Source organism: Apiotrichum porosum (genome assembly GCF_003942205.1).
Source record: "Apiotrichum porosum strain DSM 27194 chromosome Unknown scaffold_16, whole genome shotgun sequence".
In the NCBI taxonomy this organism is placed as follows: domain Eukaryota; kingdom Fungi; phylum Basidiomycota; class Tremellomycetes; order Trichosporonales; family Trichosporonaceae; genus Apiotrichum; species Apiotrichum porosum.
The window spans coordinates 263,333-282,181 of record NW_021167123.1 but is presented as its reverse complement, the minus strand read 5'-3'; the positions used below and the strand labels follow the sequence as shown (position 1 = coordinate 282,181).

The following is an 18,849-nucleotide window of genomic DNA, read 5'->3' as shown; positions in this document are numbered from 1 at the left end:
CAGAATTCAATGTTCGGTGAGACCGGCTAGCTCGTTAAGCCATCTCCGCATGCATGCTTTTAATCTCGAGGGCCACGATAACACCAAATCGTGAGCAAACGAAGGTTATGCCAGCCAGGGATCTCCAAATCTGTTGGTAAAGGGGATGGACTGGGTCGGCTAACTCCTTCTGTGACAACGGTGGCAACTGGTGGCAACGTGGCAACTGATGTCAAGGCGATCAAGGCTCGAGGCCAAGATTGAATCAGTGGGGTCGGTCGGTGGGAGCGTGTACCCTGCATCAGTACTGTACCAGTAAACAGGTCTTTTCCTGTACCCGCAGATGAAGCCAAAAGGATTGCAGCGGCCCGCCTTCAAGCTTCTTTGGGTTTGTGTTTCGCCGGGAAGGCGAGACAGTGTCCTACCTTCAGACACGTCGTCGCTGTAGGCCCCCATTGATGTCGATACAAGCTGTTACATACAGGTGTACGGATCACTGCATCCGGCCGACGTCCGAAACATCATTGAGCCCAACAGCGGCCCAGCGGAGTGTGCGTGGCGTGGCGTGGCGCATTGGCGGCCACCAACGATCGTGGCACTTATCTCGTTGAGTTTTCTGTAATCTGCCCCTCCAAGGTACCAAGAAAGCACATGTCATTGCGTTATTGCTTACTACAACTCGCTCCACCGGACAACGCGTTCAGACTCGATTCAAACAACCTTGAAAACTCGTAACTCTTCTCTCACAACTTTTGCGCATTAAATTCCCTAACAGGAGTAACGGAAGTGTGGATTCTGGCAATCGGTAATGTCGGTCTCGCCGGCCACACGGTTGGCGTGTTCGCGCTCCTCCTCAGTGAGACCACTGACCACGAAGGCCGCTTCGCGCTTACGGTTGGTGCGGACGTAGTAGTGCCACCAGCCCACGAGGTTGACACAGTTGAGGAGCATAATCGCGGCACACGACACCAGGCCGGGGATGTAGCGCGGCGCGTCCTTGGGGAGGAAGATCTGCGAACCGACAATGTTACCAGCACAGTAGGCGAAGAAGGTCGTGGCGCCGTAGAACGACTTCTTGGTACGGCCGGCGATGTTGACGGACATGAGGGGCTGGAAAAAGTCAGCGAAAATCCAAGTGTGGCACCGCGGATCGATTTTGCGGTGGCGACCTCCGAAACTCACCCAAAGCAAGAACGATGTGATGGAGAACGTCGCAATCGGCAGGAAAACACCCCACTTGGCCCATTTGCTCATGGATGTCGGTGCAAAGCCCTCGAAGAAGAAGATGAAAACGCAGACGAACTGGTAGAGCAAGCAGAAAGCGAAACGGGTCTTGGGTTTGTAGTGAACGGTGACGGCGGTGGCGACGAGGATGACGAGGGTGACGGCGTTTCCAGGCAGCTGGTACAGAACTGTCTGGAGCGAGTTGAACCCAAAGGACGCCATGATGAGTGTCTGGAACGTAGTGACGGCACCGTTGGGAATACAGGCCAAAAAGTTGTACGCAATAGCGTGCCAGTACTGGGGGTCGCGAAGGCAGTCCTTGACCTGATCCCACCGCCACGGGTGCTGTTCACCGCCACCGGTGGAGTTGGAGACAATACGGGCATGGGCCATGAGCTTCTCACGCTTTGTGAGCCACCAGACTTCGGTCGGAGTGCCGACAAAGACGAGGAAGATGAAGCCAACACCGACGGTGACTCCTCCGAGGAAGAGGTTGATCACACGCCACGCGGCCAGGCCGCCGTGCCTCTCAGCGTTGAGGGCCAGTTCGTAGATGGCAATACCAAAGATCAAGCTGAAGCACTGGTCTGGGTACGTTAGAAGCTGTAACATGAGGTCGGGGTAGGGCGCAATGGACAGTGCCGGGCCAAACTTTCGGCCACTCACTCATGGCGTAGTACATGTTCTGGCGCAGCGTTTGTTCCTTACGCAGGTACCAGGAAGATGTGAGAATGGCAAAGCAAGGGGTGATCACGCTTTCGAACCACCCAAGTAGGACACGAACGACGCTAAGCTCGGCGTAGTTGTGGCAAGCGCCGAGGAGCATGACCATGGCACCCCAGAGGACGAGGCAGACACCAAGTCCGCGGCCTAGGGGGAAACGTTGAAGAAGGTAACCCATGGGTAGCTGGGCGCATGCGTACGCCAGGTCTATTGAGTCAGTACTGAACACTGCGTCCAGGCGGAGAGCCTCGATACCGGGACGGCTCACAAAACCAAGCGGACAGAAGTTGATATTGCTGTCCAACGAGATTCGTATCCTTCTTCAGGCCGAACACCACACCGTAGGACAACGACGTCTTGTCTACGTATTGTAGACCGTAACTGATCATGAGGAGAGGCTGTAAAATGAGTATGAGACATGTGGGAAGGTGGAGGGACACACCATGATGATCCTGGAGGCGTCAGCCGGAGGAATTCCCCAAGTGCCACTTACATGTCAATCTTGCGAAGCAGGCGCTTGTACTCCTTGTCTGTGAACTGGTGTTCGGCTGCGATGATACCCTCGACATCGTCGGGGGCTGCGATAACAACGGCGTGGCCGTCATCCCCCTTCTCGCGGTCGTACTTCTCGTACTCGGGGCCGAGACCCTGGTGGTCGTCCGAGCTGGACACATGGTGCTCCGTGGTGACTGGGTTCATGGTGGCAAGCAATACGCGCCTGGGGACGGATGAAAGATGTAGCGGGGGTCACCTGATGTGAGAGCAGCAGCAGCAGCTTTAAATGGATCGTGCTCCAACGACGTCGTACGGCAATCACGCTGGGGGTGTTATCTGCACACTTGCACCACTGGGCGCCACTACTGACGTTGTGGACCTGATATTTGCCACCCCTGGGCACCTCGTGACCCTGCAAAGGCACATCGGCGAGCGCTAGTGGTGGGCAGCGGCCTATACCGGTGGGCAGCGTGGCGGATTCTGCGCGGCGCATGTCATATGGCCTATTTCCTGGTCAAGACGTTCATTTGTCGCAGTTTGACTGCCAGTGGCCAGTGGCCGCAACATCGACATGGCTCACGCTGCGCTATATCCAGCCGCGTCGGGCATCCCGGGTCCATGTTGCCCACCGCGTCATGCGTTAACGGCAGGCATCATGCTCCTGTCCAATTGACCGTGCACAGTCCATACCCTGTCCCGACAGCCGGCTTGAGCCGCTCGGCCAGCTGAAGGGGACACATCGCCAAACCATAAATCGCACCACCACAATGTGGGATTGGAATTCATTGGAATACATCTCAGCTCAGCTCGTTGAGCTGAGCTGGCTTTCCTCACGCACCTGCCACAACCTTTTCACAAAACCCACACAAATACCCTGGGTATCCTGGTGCCAAGTGCATCCGGATTCACCTCGGGGTTTATCGAGTGTCCATTGATACGTTGTCGTTGACGTTGTCTCAGTCGTTATCTGCAAGCAAGATTGTGTCTCGTATCAGGCCGTCTGCGTTGAAGATAGGATGATTGTTCCAACACGTCTCGACAGATGGCCTGATGGCACGTGTATTGGAAAAGCTGGTATCGTTCAACAGAACAGCCATTTTCCAACAGCGCAATTGTGTGGGGGGGGGGGGGCCAGGAGGTGGCGTCAGTCTGGTGACCGAACGAGATGACTTCTGGCAGAACAGCGAACAAGCTGGTCGAGTCACGTTGCGCTATCGGCCGCGAAGATGCTGCGGCCGTCAGACGGCGATGGCCGCATCTTGCCCACCCGCGCTTGAGGAACGCGGCGCTGTTGGCGCCTGTGCCCTCTGGCTGACAGCGCTTCACAGCGGTTCGCAAGTACCACACAGGTAAGAAGCCGAACGTCGGAAATCGGCCGGCCCGTTCGGGGCCGCAGAATCCGCTCTTGCCTGCGCCAACCCACCCACACCAACTGATCAACTGCACGCCGCCGACCACCTGATTCCGATCCTGGATGTTTTCACGCATACAAGAAGCAAAAGATGAAGCCTACGATGCTACTCGCAGTCCCGGTGTGCCTCCACAGAGACTCGAACTCTGGTTGCAGGATGTACTCGTGTTTCGAGCTCACACTTTTCGTATGAGACCTACGTCCTAACCATCTAGACGATAGAAGCCACACGTAAGCCGTGCGCCCGGCAGGAAGATCAGCCGCGTGAGTGAAGGCGAAGGGCGATGGATGGAAAAGAAAGCTCATGGTATAGAGATCCCACTCCGTCTCCCTGTCTGACAAGAGCAAGATATAACAATCCAAAGTGAAGCGAAACAGACACACAGAACACGGAACGTCGGTGACCTTGAGCCTCATGTGGCCGGGGAAAAAAAGTCACGGGCATGGCCGATCCGGGTACACGCCGTCCGGCTACTCGTCTCGCCGGCCCAGGTCCAGATCCACCACCTCACACATCTGCCCCATCGCATCATTCAGTCAGCATATTCTGCATTCTTCACACTACTTCAACGCTTGATCCATTCTCCCTCTCCCCCCTCCAAACACCTACACCCATACCTACACGCCACACCATGCCCCCCAAGGACGCTGCCCCCGAGGTCATGCCCGAGCTGGGCATCGACACCATCTTCAACCTCCGCGGCAAGGTCGGTCTTGTCACTGGCGGTGCGACCGGTATCGGCAAGATGATCGCTGCTGCCTATGTGCGCAACGGTGCTAAGATTTACATTGCTTCGCGCAAGCTCAAGGACCTTGAGCGTGTGGCCGAGCAGCTCTCGGCTCTGGGCGTGTCGTCCGGCGGCCAGTGCATCCCCGTCCAGGCCGACGTGGCCTCCAAGGCCGGCTGCGACGCGCTCGCCGACCAGATCAAGGCGCGCGAGACCCGCCTGGACATTCTCGTCAACAACTCGGGTCTCACATGGGGTGCGCCCATGGCCGACTTCCCCGAGGCCAACGGCTGGGACAAGGTGTTTGCCCTCAACGTCAAGTCGCAGTTCTACCTCACCGTCGCCCTCCTCCCGATCCTGACCAAGGACAAGAACAACATCCACCCTGCCGTCGTCCTCAACATTGCCTCGATTGCTGCCATCTCGCCCCTGGCAGAGGGCGAGCTCAGCGCTCCCGGCCACGGCACCTTCTCGTACCAGCCCTCCAAGGCCGCGTCGCTCCACCTCACTCGCATGATGGCCGCGTCGCTCGCCAAGCAGAACGTCACCGTGAACGCCATCCTGCCCGGCGTCTTCCCCTCGCGCATGACCTCGTTCGGTCTTGAGAACTCGGGTGACCTTCTCGTTGCCAGCCAGCCTACCGGCCGTGTCGGCACTCCCGAGGACATTGGCGGTCTCGCCCTCTTCTTTGCCTCGCGTGCCGGTGCTCACTGCACCGGTACCGCCGTCCCCATTGACGGTGGTGTCTCCCTTGGCGTCTCGGCGTCGGCCAAGCTGTAAAATAGCACATAACATAAACACATACATATGTCATATTCGTGAGAAGCAGTACAAGTGGAGCTGTCGCAAGTCACACGGACCTACGCGTCCGCAGTCTTGATTTGCTTTGCCCGACCACGCACGTCGGGAACGGCATGGTTCCGCAACAGCTTGACCATGTTGCGCCAGTCGTGCGGCCAGTCGCCCCTGCCTCCGCACGCATCCACGATTGCAACAGCCAGAAGACCCTCGGCAGCCGTACTCGGCGCCGCGAGGTCACGTACGACGGCCAGAAACTGCTCGTCGTTGCCTCTGCGGCACTGGAGGCGGTCCTTGAGCTCATGCCCCAGCTCGGCGGCAAGCACCGGACGGTCGGTACAGAGGAACGCCACCTCGCGCAGCTCCTCGACGACCGTGGCCGCGTCCTTGTCCAGATCGGTGGCACTGAGGCGCAGGTTCGCTGCGTCGCTGATAAAGTCGTGTTGCGCCAAGAGTCGGGACAATGTGAGCGCAGTGGCGCCATACTTTCTGTCGCGCTCGGCGAGGGTGTCGATGTGGTCAGCCATGAACGCAATGCGGCGATCGGCGGGGCGGTCCCACTTGTCCTCTGCGTCAGGTTCGGGACCGTGAGCAACGAGCGAGGCCATGGCGTCACACAGGCTCTTCTGCCCACTGGGTGTGTCGCTAATCTTGACCAATGCCATAGCAGCAGACTGCCACACGGAACGGCTGGGGCGAGCCATGTCTGCCGCTGCGTTTCCAAGGATGACGGGGGCAGAAGCCGAGTATGGTGCCCACCACTCGAGGGTAACAAGAGCCATAGACGCCACATTGTCGTCGTCGGTCTGGGACAGGACGCCTACCAGCTGTGCATATCGCTCCCGGTACTCGGGCGCCACGTCCAACGGCTTGACGCGGATCGCAGCGAGGCGGGGCGCCTCGTCCTTGTCATTTGCAGCACTGCTGACAATGGCCCAGCCGCCGTCCGTACCAAGCAGCTGGAAGGCAGCAAACGAGATCGCAGCGGCGCGGACGTCTTTGTGCGCCTCGGGCACAATCCGCTGTAGCAGCGATGCGGCGTGAGGCGCCGGGAGTCGCTGGGCCGCAAGGCGCACAGCCTCCTTGCGGCTCGTAACCTTGGCCTTGGACGTGAGGATGCCTTCGAGGAGAGGCTCGAGGCGAGACGGTTTGACAAACCTGCTTGCGCGAGTCGCAGCGTACATGGCCACACGGGCCTTGTCGTTGTCAGCAAAGCTGAACAGAAGCGGCAGGTCGTCGGGGGACGAGCTCAGGGACATGAGCGCAGCCTCGGAGATTGGCAGGTTGTCGGACTTGGCCAACTCGCGCGCAAGATCGAGCCCGCCAGTAACAGAACCTGCAGTGCGAGCGGCGTTGCAGCGGTGCCACGTCGGCAGATCCTTCTTGCTTACGAGGTAGCTGAGTTGTGCGAGGTAAGCCGTCGTCTGTTCGGGAGTCCAGCGGCGAGTAGCGCGCGAGTCGGCTGGGAAAGACCAGGCAGTCTGCTTGTTGAGGAAACGGCCATACGGGGGGCTGCCGAGCGCGGCGCCCAGGAGCTCCGTACACGACCACGACAGGGCCTTGGCGACTGGGGCGAGGTCGGCAGCCGAAGGACTAAAGTCCATGAGCTGCCGAACGCGGTCGTGTCTCGTAGGCTTGGGCAAGAGCCAGCAGTCTACTGCTTGAATCGCATAGTAGCGTTTGCCATTTTGGATAGCCCTGAGGAGGTCTGCTTCCAGCTCAGGAACGTCGTTGACGTGTTTTCCAAGAACTTGAGCGAGGGCAATGACGAGGTTGCAGTCATTGCGGTTGAGGTCAGCGTCGATAATGGGACGGAGGGTTTTGCAGAGAGCCATAGCCTGCCTGCGAGGCAGCGTGTCGCGCCTTCCAATATGGAACATGCGAGCTGCCACGTTCGCCCTTGTCAAACAGTCCATGGCCCACTTGACGTGTTCTGGTGAACTGCCCCGCTCCCGGAGCATCCTGATGGCAACCATTATGAGTTCGCTCCACGCGTTGTCATTGGTATCGGGTGCGTCGAGGGCGTCTTGAAAGACGGTGGTCAGGTGAGGGAGAGCCTCGATAGTCCACAAGCGCGCGGGAACAGATGAAAACGATGAAATAGCACTGAGGCGAACGGGGCTCTGTTCGTTGCGAAGCCGCTCGGCAGCGGCCACCACAACCGCTGTCACGGCCGTTGGGTCGCCCGAGTAGACTGCGTTCCGGACAAACAACGCCCATGCGGTACTACGCTCGTCCGCCCCAGGACGGCGAGTACCCTCCAAGAAGGGTTCGCGGACCTCAGCCGGAGGCAGGTAGACGTCTTTGAACAGCAGTACTTGCCACGAGTCGCCCTTCTCCTCGCCAGCCTTGCGGTCTCGACGCGCAAACTCGGCTGCGAGCGCCCTCGGGAGAGCGTCGAGGATGACGCCGTCGACTTGGGCTCCGCCACGCCCTGCCACTGCGGCGTTGTAGGTCGCCGCCCGGTCGCGTGGGGGCTGTGCTGACAGGAGACGTGCAAGGTCGTAGCTGTTGCCGCTAACGGAACGGGCATAGTCGACGAGCTCGGGCGCGCCTGAGCGGGCAAGGGTGCGTATGAGGTTTGGAGCGAGGTACCCGACGCCAGTGCCAAGTTCCGATGTCAGGAGCGTGAGCACCCGGCCAGGTGCCGTCCGTGCAAAGATGTTGAGCGAGGAACGCAGGCCCGAGGGAAAGGTCGTGGGCGGGCGGTCGTCTAGTGCGCCGAGAATGGCAGTTGCGCTAGCTGGCGAGACGCGAAGGATGGACTGTAAAGCCGTGGCGTACTTGTTCCACCACTTGTCGACGGCTGGAGCGGCAGCCAGGTCGGCGCGGAGTGTCTCGAGGACAATGGCAGGGTGGGCCCGAGCGAGGGACCTCCAGCGAGTGACTGCGTGTAAGAGGCTAGGCAAGGCCGACGCGACGACACCTGGAGAGCAGGCAGCGAGCAGGCCCACACCCTCTGTGCTCCACTCCGCGAACAGTGGGAAAAGTCGGTCGGCGAGCGCGGTTCGTTTCGCCCCGTGGTGCGACTGAAGAACAGCGTTGATCAGTGCCGCGCGGCGCACGGCGGGCGCGTCTTCGAGACTTGCGTCCAGGGCCTGGGGGCAGGCAACCATGGCTGCCTTCATGGCCCAGCGAGACAAGGCGGCGTCCTCGTCGGCGACATGTGCTGTGATCCAGGCGGCGTCGCGTGTCGCGACGGCCATCAGTGCCCCCAAACGCCGTTCGTACATTCCGCCAGCGTCGAGTTCCGCGAGGACCGAGGCGAGGTTGTCCTGCGAGGACCGAGCATAACGCACAACTTCCTGGTCACGTTCTGGCGCAGCCAGCGAGGCCACACGCTGGAGGAGTTGGGCGGTGGACGACATGGAAGACAAGGCAATGCCAAGATGAGTAGCGTGGAGCCGTCTGCGGATGCGTCATTAACAATTGCATTCCGCTTTGATTGTACCTGGTCCCGCAGGTTTCGCCTCCACCTGGCTTTTTTATCAGTCCCACCGCCAGATCGCTTGATCTCTGGCAGAACGGATGTGTGGCTCTGTGGCAGCTAGCCAACAACGGTGCATAGATACAATGGCCGCTTCTCCCTAACATTATACACCCAAACTCAAGTCCCAGAGGCCCGAAAAAGGTCCCAGAAACAGTGTCGACTACAGCCCCGTGCGCGGTCTTTGAGGCCTCTCTGTCTCCCAAAATCGGCTCAAAACCGACTCCCGGGACCGGCCTGCTCAAGGTCACTGGCCCAGGACGGGTCATAACGAGGAGGTACGCGCTCCTCGGTCGGAGCTGTGTATGGTGTTGCCTCGACGCGACCGGCGTCAGACTCCTGCGTGATCACTGACAGATCTTGGGGAGCAGGGCGGGACAGTGGCGACATCGTAGCCTTGAAGCCTGACGTGGGCGAGATGGGGCTCCTCGCGTTGGCCGACAAGGGGTGGTCCTGGCTAGACGCAAAGCCCGTCATCGACTGGCTTTGAGGAGAGGAAGGAGTGTTGACTTCCCGGGGACCACCAAACGTGTTACCCGAGTACGTCGAGTCCGAGTGCGTGTGGCCGCCAAACCGGCCAGGAGCAGCCTGCGGTGGCGAGTAGAATGGGTCAACGCCGGCGAGCTGTGCCTTTGTGGGTGGAACCGAGTAAGGGTCGATTTGCGAGTTGTTTCCCTCCATGCGAGGGCCAGTCAGGGAGTTGACGCTGTCGTTGCCGCCAGTAAAAGGCGCATGGACCATGTCGATTTCGTCAACCACAAAGTCGGAGAGAGCGCTGCGCGGGCGGTCGGGGTTGAGGGGGATGCCAATGGTGCGCTTCTTGCCGGTAGGCTCCTTGGAACGCGAACGCCTCCGCATGCACCACCAGATGAGAACGCCAACGGCCGCAAGAACAACAACGCCGCCGACCTGGGTTACGTCAGCTCTCAGTCTTGGCAAGGAACACTCACGACACCGCCCACAATGGCGCCAATGGGAGTACTGCTCGTTTGGCCAGCACCGGTCTTTGCGCTCGAGCCCGATCCTGTGGAGCTACTCGCCGACGACCCTGTTGCTGTTGTACCTGCGTTTGAGGCCGTGTCCGAGGTCGTCCCTGACGGCAGTGCCGAGCCATCGCCTCCATCGGGGCTGATAAACTGGGCGAGAACAAAGTCAAACTGCTGGGTCGAATTGCCCAGGTAGTCGATGATGAGCTTGTACTGGACTGTGGGGTCGAGAGCAGCGAAGAATGTGACCGAGTTCAATCCCAGCCACGGGCTGTGCCCATTCAGAGTTACGTTACTTGGCGAGTTGTACGGGGTAGGTTGGACAGTGATGCTGTAGTCGCCGTACCCGTAGCCGACGGTGCCGTAGAGAAGAGCAATGGCAGTGTTGGCGGGAATGTCAAAGCTCATCCAGGCGCTTGGGGAGCTCGTCCCGACGCGGTCATAAGCCCCGTAGCAGTACGAGTTGTCCTGGGCTAGGTAGCCACACATGCTGGTGGAAGCGGTCCACGCATTCTTGTCGTTTGCGGTAATGTTGTCGGACATGTACCACAGCTGATCGGTGTGTTCCGTCAAGGACGCCATGGACTGTTTGACGGCCCGCGCTCCTGAGCCGCCAATGTAGGTCGCAATTTGCGCGGACTGGAGGGCAAGCTCGCCCGAGTGAAGCTTGAGTGTGACGGTGTGGTACGCATAGTCGAGGCCCGTCGCCTGGCCGACAGTCGTGTTCACAGCGCTGACGTCGGAAGGCGAGTCGCTACCACCGTCAACGATCACGGAGACTGAACCGCTCGCGTCGCCAGTGAAGGTGACGCCCGTGCCGAGGAACGAGATCGACACGGTCGCACCCGCAAAGGTCGTGGTGTGCGAGCTGAATCCTTGGCCCATCATGTCCTGCCCCGTCATCCACTGAGACCAGTTGGTCTGGGACCAGGTCTGGTTCCAAGTCTGGTCGGCGGTACCTGAGGACGAGGGTGAATAGGCAAACATGGGGCTCATGTCGGTGACTTTGAACGAGTAGGATTCAAATGCCGCTTGGGCGACAGTGGCGAGTGCGAGCGCCATGGCGACGAGCAGCACCATTGCTGCTGGTGTATGTAGTGGTGGTGGGCGAGTTCGACGATGGAGTGAAGAAGAAGAGGTCGTTCGGAGGGATATGATTGAAAAAGGTCCCTACTTTGTCGCGTACCGCGTCTTCTTGGCGTTCGCGGAAGGGAAGCTGTCCCCACCGTACCACCGTCCCCCGCGGAATGAAATCTAAAACTGGCCCTCTTTTTCCATCCAAGCTTCCAAGACCCAGGCCACGTTTTACAGTCGTGCACGACGCACGACTGGTCCCAACTCCCCGGCGTGTAGGCCACCAGTCCATTTTGGCCAATCTAGAGCACAGATCGTGTTTTAAAGTGAGTCGGAAGGGGATGCTGGTCGCTAGAGGTCAGGACAGAGGGGCCCCCGGGGTGACGGCTGAGGTTTCTACCCATTAGGCATAACTGCGCTGAAGCGCAGAAGCAACGCCGAGGTGCGTGCCTCAACCGGTAACCATTCAAGCCTCACGAAAGGAAGCGAGACTTTGTTCGGTTCGGTGTTGCCGCATGTGCGCTGGAACCCGGGCGATGGTTGTACAGCGCGGATGTGAATACACCTGTGGCCTGTGGCCAATGTGACCTCGACTGGGATTTATGCTGCGTTCACCATGGCCAACAAAAACCACACTATGGGGCAAGGCGACGATTTTGGCAGCATTGTATAGTGGCCAGTGGGTTTACCCTGGGACGCCAAACATGGTTTCAGATTCCAGCTGCGGTATGTCCAACGTCTAGGCGTCCCAGGTTGGTGTTGCAGTTCTGGTCGATGTATCCATGCCATACCACGTCATTGCAAGGCGTCTTCAGTCCTCCATGCAAGGTGTCTACAGTAGGCCGTAAAACGCATACACGGTTGCCAAGGCTGAGGTCTTGGCAGACATTACGTGTTTCTGCCAGCTGTCCCGGGTACTCGCCATTCCAATTCCTCCCATGGGGTGGATTTTCCTAATCTCCTAATGGACACATCTCCAAGTCCTTCTGGACATGGCAGTCGACCTGGCTGGCCAACTGGCCACCTTCCCAGCTAGCGTGGAGCCTCCTTGCGGTGACTGTGGATCACCTGTTCATTATCACGCTCCCAAAACTGAGTCAACCTTGCGTGGACCGCGTCTTTTTTGAGTCTCTGTGTGTTGTCTTCAATGTCTCCGCCGATCAGTGTATCCCCTCGGGCCTCTGGTGCACAGTTTTACGCTCGCCACCACCCTTCTGATGCATCATCATCATCTCTTCTTATCAACATCCTCCATCAAGCATCATCAGCATGAGGGGTACCGCAAACAACCCATTCTTGATCCAATCCAAGCCCATCGACCTGGCCCGCGCGGACGACTGCGCCGCCTTCTTTGCAGCGCTCTATGTCGGCCGCGCTGCTGCCCAGAGTGACTTCCCTACGTTCTTCTCGATTCCTCACTCCTTCCCTACCTCCCACACCCTTGGTGGCCTGTACGACCCGGGTAACCCTAAAAGCAAGACGAGGTTCGATGACGGCCTCAAGGAGTTGTGAGTGACCATCTCGTCTGGATGGTTGCCGGTCTTGGGAGGCAACCAACCTCCAAGGTGCCTTCAATCAGCTAACGCAAAAGTCTGAATGCCCACTGCGAAGACAGTGTGACTGAGAACGAAATCACTGTGTCAGTGACCCTAGCTGCTGCACGCATATTCCTGACACTTGTAGCATCACGAACATCTGGGTCTCTGCGCTCTTCGGTATCGCCTACCTTACTCTGGACAGTGACAAAAGGCTCCGGTTTGCCCCCCAGAAGACGTCCGGCAAGTACGCGCGTTTCCAGATCGAGTACCTCCTAAACAACATCACTGGTGACGACCTGCGCGAGCTCCATCTCAACAGCTTCAACAAGCGCTTTCTCACGGACGAAGACGACGGAGGCAAGGCTATTTGGATCGGACCTGCGCGCTTCGTCCAGGTAAGTGACGAGACAGTGGGCATGCCACTGACAAACAGCTGGGTTGTGGCTCTTGCGGCAACGCCGGTTACGTCCTCTCGACTCGCAAGGTCTGCGACAAGCCGCTCTTTGCATTGCGCGCTGAGAAGAGGATGTCGGTGGGCAAGACCATTTGCGCGATTGACATGGGTGACGAATGGTGAGTCACCTCCTCAGGGCGCACGGTCCACTAACCACCAGCGACTGCAACAACACTCCCCGCGAGACCGACGTTGGAACCCCCACTCCCGCTCTCGCCGAGTCGACGCCTTTACAGGCCCCGTTCGTGCTGTTGACTCGCCCCCAACACGAGCGCAGCATGGTTCTGGGCTCGCCGACTTTGGTGTCCAGAGACTCGAGCCCCACTCCAACTGCCCCCAGGACCGTGACCAGGACCGCGACCAGGACGTACTCGACGACCAAGGTCAAGACTGCCGAGAACTCCAAGCCAACTCGCAAGAGTTCTGCTGCGGCCCCGGCCGCTCCTGCACCCAAGCGCACCCGCCAGCGCTGAACGTCGTGGAAGGCAGCTTCTGCTATCCACATCCGTGTCTCTGATATTTCGATTTCGACGCACACTCCTTCCTTTCCTCTCGCTGGCTTGATGCCCAGTGGAGGTTGTATATTGGGGGTATCTGTACAAACGCTGAGGATATATGCATGTTGTGAAGAGACGTCCTTAATAAGAAGCCAACAGGTAGAGACAATTCGCTCGGTTGGAAAAGATGCCGTCAGTCGATGCAGCCACTGCGTCATCACCCCAGGCCGCCGTTTTTGCCACCCGGGAGACGCGACTGCTTTGCAGATGACCTTGACTAGAGCACGACGCTTTGAGTTGTGGGTGGAGTATCTATCTAGACTTTCATGCCTGGTCTCTAGAGGAGGATGGGTATGGACACTTTTGCCTGCTCTATCTGGGGACGCGGACACTGACACACGGATTCCGACCTGGTGGGTCTAGTAGGTCCCATCAGAGAGATCCCATCAACTTCCAATTCTGACGCCCTTCGCTCTTTCTTCCCACCACTCTCCTCGTCTCACAGCCTTCTCTTCATCCCACCATCTCCTCCTCTCCAACTCACCTCCTCACCGCACCCCAACGCGACTCCCCACCTCGACTCTCGGCGACTTCGCGCTCCGGCCTCACCGTGCCTCCTCGAGATCAGTGACGGCAAGCACCCAGTAAGCTGTTCCTCCTCGCCTCCTCTCAACTCCCTGGCACTTTCTGCATTTGAAGCGAACGCCGTCGCTAACCCTCTTTCAAGCCGCCACGCGCGTCGAGATCACCGCTTTGCACTTCGTCCTGGGTAGACAGTCGCCTTGCCCTCGCAACCGCAGGTGTCGTTTCCTGCAAACTCTGTCTTCTCCGCGTCAGCTGTCCACGTCAACTTTCCACGTCAGCTTTCCACGTTAACTGCATCAACAACCAAGAGCCTTCTCTCTACGTCATCTGGCATTCCTCAGTCGTCTTGCACGCCGGCAGGCACTTGCGCACATACGCAAATCCCATTCCCACGGTCTCCCCTCACTGAAGGGCGGTCCCACCCCCATTTCCGCACCTTCCAACGCCAATAACGCACTGTAGCCGGAGATGGTGAGGACACGCTCCTCTAACCCTTCAGTTGCTTCGGCTGCACCCGCCAAGCGTCCACGCCGCTCCAGCACGCCGGTGCTGGTCGACCCGGACAATTTCTATGGTGACCTCCCCACACCCCGTAGCGAGGCGCACTGGGACGGCGGGTCCGCCAACCGCAGCTTCCCCATAGCCGAAGATGAATTCGGCACATACGACGGCCACGACTTTGACGTTGACGACAGCATGGTGGCCGACGACGATGGCGACTTTGGGGGAGAGTTTGACGACGACAACGGCCTTGATGACAACCACGACTTTGACGACGGAGAAGACTTCAACCTCAACATCCAACTCCTCGGCCAGGGATCGTTGGATGAAGACCTCGCTACCGCTCGAATGGTCCTCGACGACACCGGCATTGAGCTCGAGCAGAAGGGCCCATACCTCTATATTACCCTTCCCCTGGTTGAGCTGTCGCCTCTCGCCCGCGCTGCCTGCGGCCTCACTCGTCCTCAGCCTCTCCTCGTGCTTGTGGACATTTCCCAGGGCTACCGCCGCACATGCCCTCGTCCCGGTCTCACCGTTCGCCACGGTGACCTCAAGGAAGGAGGAATCGAAACCTCGACCCAGCGTGCACACCCTGGCTTCCCCATGGGTCTCTTGCTTTCGCAGGTGGCCACCAACTTCTTCAAGGACCGTTGGAAGGAAGGCCGTTTCGAAACATTTCTGAGCGACTTTTGCCTCCTGCTCAACGACCGTCTGCAAAACGCAGGCAACACCTGCCTCATGTGTGACAAGGAGCACCCCTTTCCCGGTGCCAAGCCCACGATCTGTGACGCCCCTCTGTGCACCTTCCAGCTCGAGAACCTCGGCCTCGGCGCCGACCTGAGCCTCTTTGACGCCGACCACGCGGTAGCAGACTTTCTCCTCACCGCTGCTGTTGCAGCCTGTAACGACACTCTCAGGCAGAAGGCCTCCCCGCTTTCCATGCCTATCAAGCGCGTGGATGACAAGCCCTACGTCCCCAAAGACGTCGCCGACATCCTCGACAGGCTCCCGACGTCTGAGGCCCTTCAGGATGCGGGTTCTGGCCGCATAGAGCTCATCAATCAGCTCGATTCCGATGCGTCTTTCCTCGCTGGATGGGTCTTTGCGACCAACCGTGCGCACATCGTCTCTCTCCCTCCAGGTCAACTCACGTCGATGCCGGCTCCCTACCGCTTCCAGATCCACACCTCCACCCGCAAGCACGCTGAAAAGTTTGAGGCGCTGCGTGCAGCCCACGGCAGCTTTCTCGCGTTCCACGGCTCGAGTATGAGTAACTGGCACAACATTCTGCGTCAAAACCTCAAGAATGCCAGCCACACGCCGATGATGTCTGCTGGTGCGGCATACGGCGAAGGCATTTACCTCGCCGACAACAGCGGTCTTTCGCGCACCTACACTCGTCCTACATCTGGCTGGAAAAGCTCGATGCTTGGTACAATGCCGGTGTGCATCGGCCTCGTCGAGGTCGCCAACTCATCGCGTGTTCACAAACACGCTCACGGAATCATTGTCGTCAGCGACGAGAACGCAGTCATGCTGCGCTACCTGTTTGTTTATCCCGCCATGGAAAAGGTTCCTGTCGTTATTGCCAAGTCCCTCGAGACGCAAAGGTACCGCAACCAGACGACCATTGCCTATGGATCGACGTACGAAGAGGTCTCCCAGTCGGGAAAGCTACTCGTGACCAGCGACGAATACTTCTGGGACATTGACGAGGTTGTTGCGATGGTTCAAGGCAAACTTGGCCTGTTCATCAACGGTTACACGCAACTTCCCTTTGCTCCTCGCGACATCAAACTAATTCTCGACCACCCCGACGCCAAGGTTCTCAGACAGCTGGAGGCGGCAAACGCTGCCATGAAGACCAAGATTCCCTCCAGCGTCTACACCCGGCTCAACTCGGTTGGCCGCCACTGTCGCGGGGACAACACCCCCGACTTTGCCACCAGCCACCAGCAGATTGCCGACCTGCGCACCTGGATCGAAGGACTCTCGTCCCCTGTTCAAGAGGCCCTCAAGCGCGTCCCCTTCCCTGCGGTGGACACGCACACGGGCCACCTCTTCCGCAACACGGTCATGCACGCGATCGAGCTCGTCATCTCGGGCGGCGAGTGTATCCACCGTTTTGGCGACTTTTTGACGCAGGTCAGGTAGAAGGAAAAAGAAGTAGATTCTCATGTGATGAGGCCACGAGTGGGGATGCGCGCTGGTGTCACAGCAAACGTTGTAGTCTGTAGTTTAGGTACTTGAGGCCGAGAGCCAAGTTCTATGTGATAAATACATGTCATGGATGGCCATAACCGCCGCCGCGAGCTACAAGGAACCTGCTCTCGGCGTTCTCTGATCGAACCCTATGCTGCGAGATTCGAAACCACTGATAAGAACGCCGATAAGATTGGACGGACCCTTGGGCACTGCGGAGAACATGGCCACGAGCATGGCCACGAGCATGGCCAGAGCATGTGCAAAACGAAACACAGAGGTTGCACGGTAGCTTGCAACAAATTGCCGCTGGCTCGCAGAGGAGAGCGTGTACCGTGCTTTGCGGGTCTTTTGAGTGCCTCCCCTGCCGCCTTGCATTTGTTTACAAGTAGGCGTTTTCCACATTTACGTAATCCCGTTGACCCGCGTCCCGACGCCCGCGAGTCTAGTCACCCTCTGTCATCGCTTGGACGCATCCGCACCCCCCTGTTTGCTCTCTTTGATCGTTGACTCACTTCTCTCTCATTTCTGCCATTCCCTCCTCCTTGTGAGCATCTCTTCCATCACCTTCCCTTCGCTGACTTCAGACACGATGGACACCAACATCAACCCCCAGACTGCATCGCCGCTCGCGGGCATCCCCACCGAACTCCTGACCCGCATCACCGGACACCTCACCACTGAGGACCTGTGCAAAGTTCGCCTCACATGCAAGCTCGTCGCTAGCCGCATGCACTCGTCGTTTGCGTACGAGTTCTTCCGCAAGAAGCAGTTTATGATCTCGACAGTCTCATTGCAGGCCCTGGTGGACATTGCTGATAACCCGCTCGGCGCTGGACTCAACCATGTCATCATGGCAACGGACGTGTAAGTAAGGAAGAGCTCTCCCATGGGTCAGGTCAACATGCCCGCTGACTTATTTAGCTTTCGGTTTGGCTACCACCGCAAGCCGTCCCTCTACGCAGCACTTGCCGCGGACCAGAGCTATCTGGTGCGCACCGCCAGGTACCGCGACACGTTGGCGGACGTGTTTCGCAAGCTCCGCGACCACCTCGACACGATTGATATTCGTGATTTCAACTCGGTCACACGCTTCCGTGAGAAGAATTTTGTCGAAGGACACACGGGCAGTTGGAGTTCGTACGGCGCTGCAACAGCGCAGAATATCCTCGGCTCGCCCCTCGTCATGCAGAACCACGACCCAACCTTTGTCGCGGCCATGTTCACCAATGTGGTCGCTGCCGTGGCACAGTCGGGCGCCACCCCACCCAACCTCGAGGTGGTCTTCCAGGGCCGCTGGGGTCTCGAGGACAATGCATTCTACATCCCCCCAGACCTGAAGGACCCCATGGGCCCATACCTTTCCAACCTGCGCAAACTCCATCTCGCCGTCGCACCAAAGCAGTCCACGGTCGACTCGGACTCTACGTTGCACTTGAAGACCTTCCTCGCCGCCTGCCCAAACCTCACATGGCTGCGCATCAACTTCCAGGGCGACTGGTCAGAGGCCAACGACTTCATCAAATGGCTTGCAGGAGATGACACCACCCGCGTCTTGTCTCCTGCCGCCGCCGCCGCCGCCAATGGTCTCGACAATGCCGCCGCCCCTTACGCCGACTTTGTCATCCCATCCGTGCCGTCGGCGCCCCTGTTCCCACTTGAGCAGCTCGAGATTGGGCTATGCACCGTCCAACCTTACATCCTCGCCAAGCTCTTTGAGCGCTTCTCCGTGCGCACCGCCAGTCTTCGCCGCGTGGTCCTCGACGGCAGCGACGCCTCGGCCGCTGCACCGCACGCCGCCGCTGACGACAAGAACCTCTGGGCCGGCGTCATCCGCGGTCTCGGTGGTTCCAAGCTGCGCACGTTGCGTCTTGCTTTACTCGGCGAGCAGCGTAATGGGCAGCGTCACCACGCTGAGTTTGCGTACGGCACGTCCCAGAAGACTGTCCATCACATTGGCGGTACCGCCGCCGACCCCTTTGGTCCTCTTGGAGATGAGATTGTGGTCAGGGTGGCCGGCCTCGGGCGCTACACGACCGTTCAAGGCAGTTCTGATGACGAGGATGACGAGGATGATGAGGACGATGAGGATGACGAAGATGATGAGGATGATGAGGATGAGGACGACTAAGAGACTACACATCGATGTGCTTGCAATGTCGGCCGT

General features: G+C 58.9%; 7 protein-coding genes and 1 non-coding gene across 8 annotated transcripts; 4 read left to right on the top strand and 4 right to left on the bottom strand.

The window, feature by feature from the left end:
* Positions 1-747: 747 nt before the first annotated feature.
* On the bottom strand, positions 748-2,625 carry EHS24_003412 (uncharacterized protein; the record flags this gene model as incomplete). Its single annotated transcript, XM_028619091.1, has 6 exons — positions 748-1,089; positions 1,162-1,790; positions 1,870-2,133; positions 2,195-2,324; positions 2,369-2,378; positions 2,420-2,625. 6 exons carry the CDS (start codon positions 2,623-2,625, stop codon positions 748-750), a joined length of 1,581 nt encoding a protein of 526 aa, XP_028472587.1.
* A 1,331-nt stretch (positions 2,626-3,956) lies between these two features.
* Positions 3,957-4,058, bottom strand: EHS24_003411. Its single transcript has one exon. It is a non-coding gene; the product is annotated as a tRNA-Met (tRNA).
* A 406-nt stretch (positions 4,059-4,464) lies between these two features.
* On the top strand, positions 4,465-5,340 carry EHS24_003410 (uncharacterized protein; the record flags this gene model as incomplete). Its single annotated transcript, XM_028619090.1, has 1 exon — positions 4,465-5,340. One exon carries the CDS (start codon positions 4,465-4,467, stop codon positions 5,338-5,340), a length of 876 nt encoding a protein of 291 aa, XP_028472586.1.
* Positions 5,341-5,420: 80 nt separating this feature from the next.
* On the bottom strand, positions 5,421-8,726 carry EHS24_003409 (uncharacterized protein; the record flags this gene model as incomplete). Its single annotated transcript, XM_028619089.1, has 1 exon — positions 5,421-8,726. The coding sequence occupies one exon, from the start codon at positions 8,724-8,726 to the stop codon at positions 5,421-5,423; it is 3,306 nt and encodes a 1,101-aa protein (XP_028472585.1).
* A 332-nt stretch (positions 8,727-9,058) lies between these two features.
* EHS24_003408 (uncharacterized protein) lies at positions 9,059-10,911 on the bottom strand (the record flags this gene model as incomplete). The annotated part of the gene is made up of 2 exons (XM_028619088.1): positions 9,059-9,754; positions 9,796-10,911. 2 exons carry the CDS (start codon positions 10,909-10,911, stop codon positions 9,059-9,061), a joined length of 1,812 nt encoding a protein of 603 aa, XP_028472584.1.
* A 1,263-nt stretch (positions 10,912-12,174) lies between these two features.
* EHS24_003407 (uncharacterized protein) lies at positions 12,175-13,370 on the top strand (the record flags this gene model as incomplete). Its single annotated transcript, XM_028619087.1, has 5 exons — positions 12,175-12,413; positions 12,497-12,544; positions 12,589-12,838; positions 12,877-13,016; positions 13,058-13,370. The coding sequence occupies 5 exons, from the start codon at positions 12,175-12,177 to the stop codon at positions 13,368-13,370; spliced, it is 990 nt and encodes a 329-aa protein (XP_028472583.1).
* Positions 13,371-14,447: 1,077 nt separating this feature from the next.
* Positions 14,448-16,634, top strand: EHS24_003406 (uncharacterized protein; the record flags this gene model as incomplete). The annotated part of the gene is made up of 1 exon (XM_028619086.1): positions 14,448-16,634. One exon carries the CDS (start codon positions 14,448-14,450, stop codon positions 16,632-16,634), a length of 2,187 nt encoding a protein of 728 aa, XP_028472582.1.
* Positions 16,635-17,274: 640 nt separating this feature from the next.
* EHS24_003405 (uncharacterized protein) lies at positions 17,275-18,813 on the top strand (the record flags this gene model as incomplete). Its single annotated transcript, XM_028619085.1, has 2 exons — positions 17,275-17,549; positions 17,607-18,813. The coding sequence occupies 2 exons, from the start codon at positions 17,275-17,277 to the stop codon at positions 18,811-18,813; spliced, it is 1,482 nt and encodes a 493-aa protein (XP_028472581.1).
* Positions 18,814-18,849: the final 36 nt, after the last annotated feature.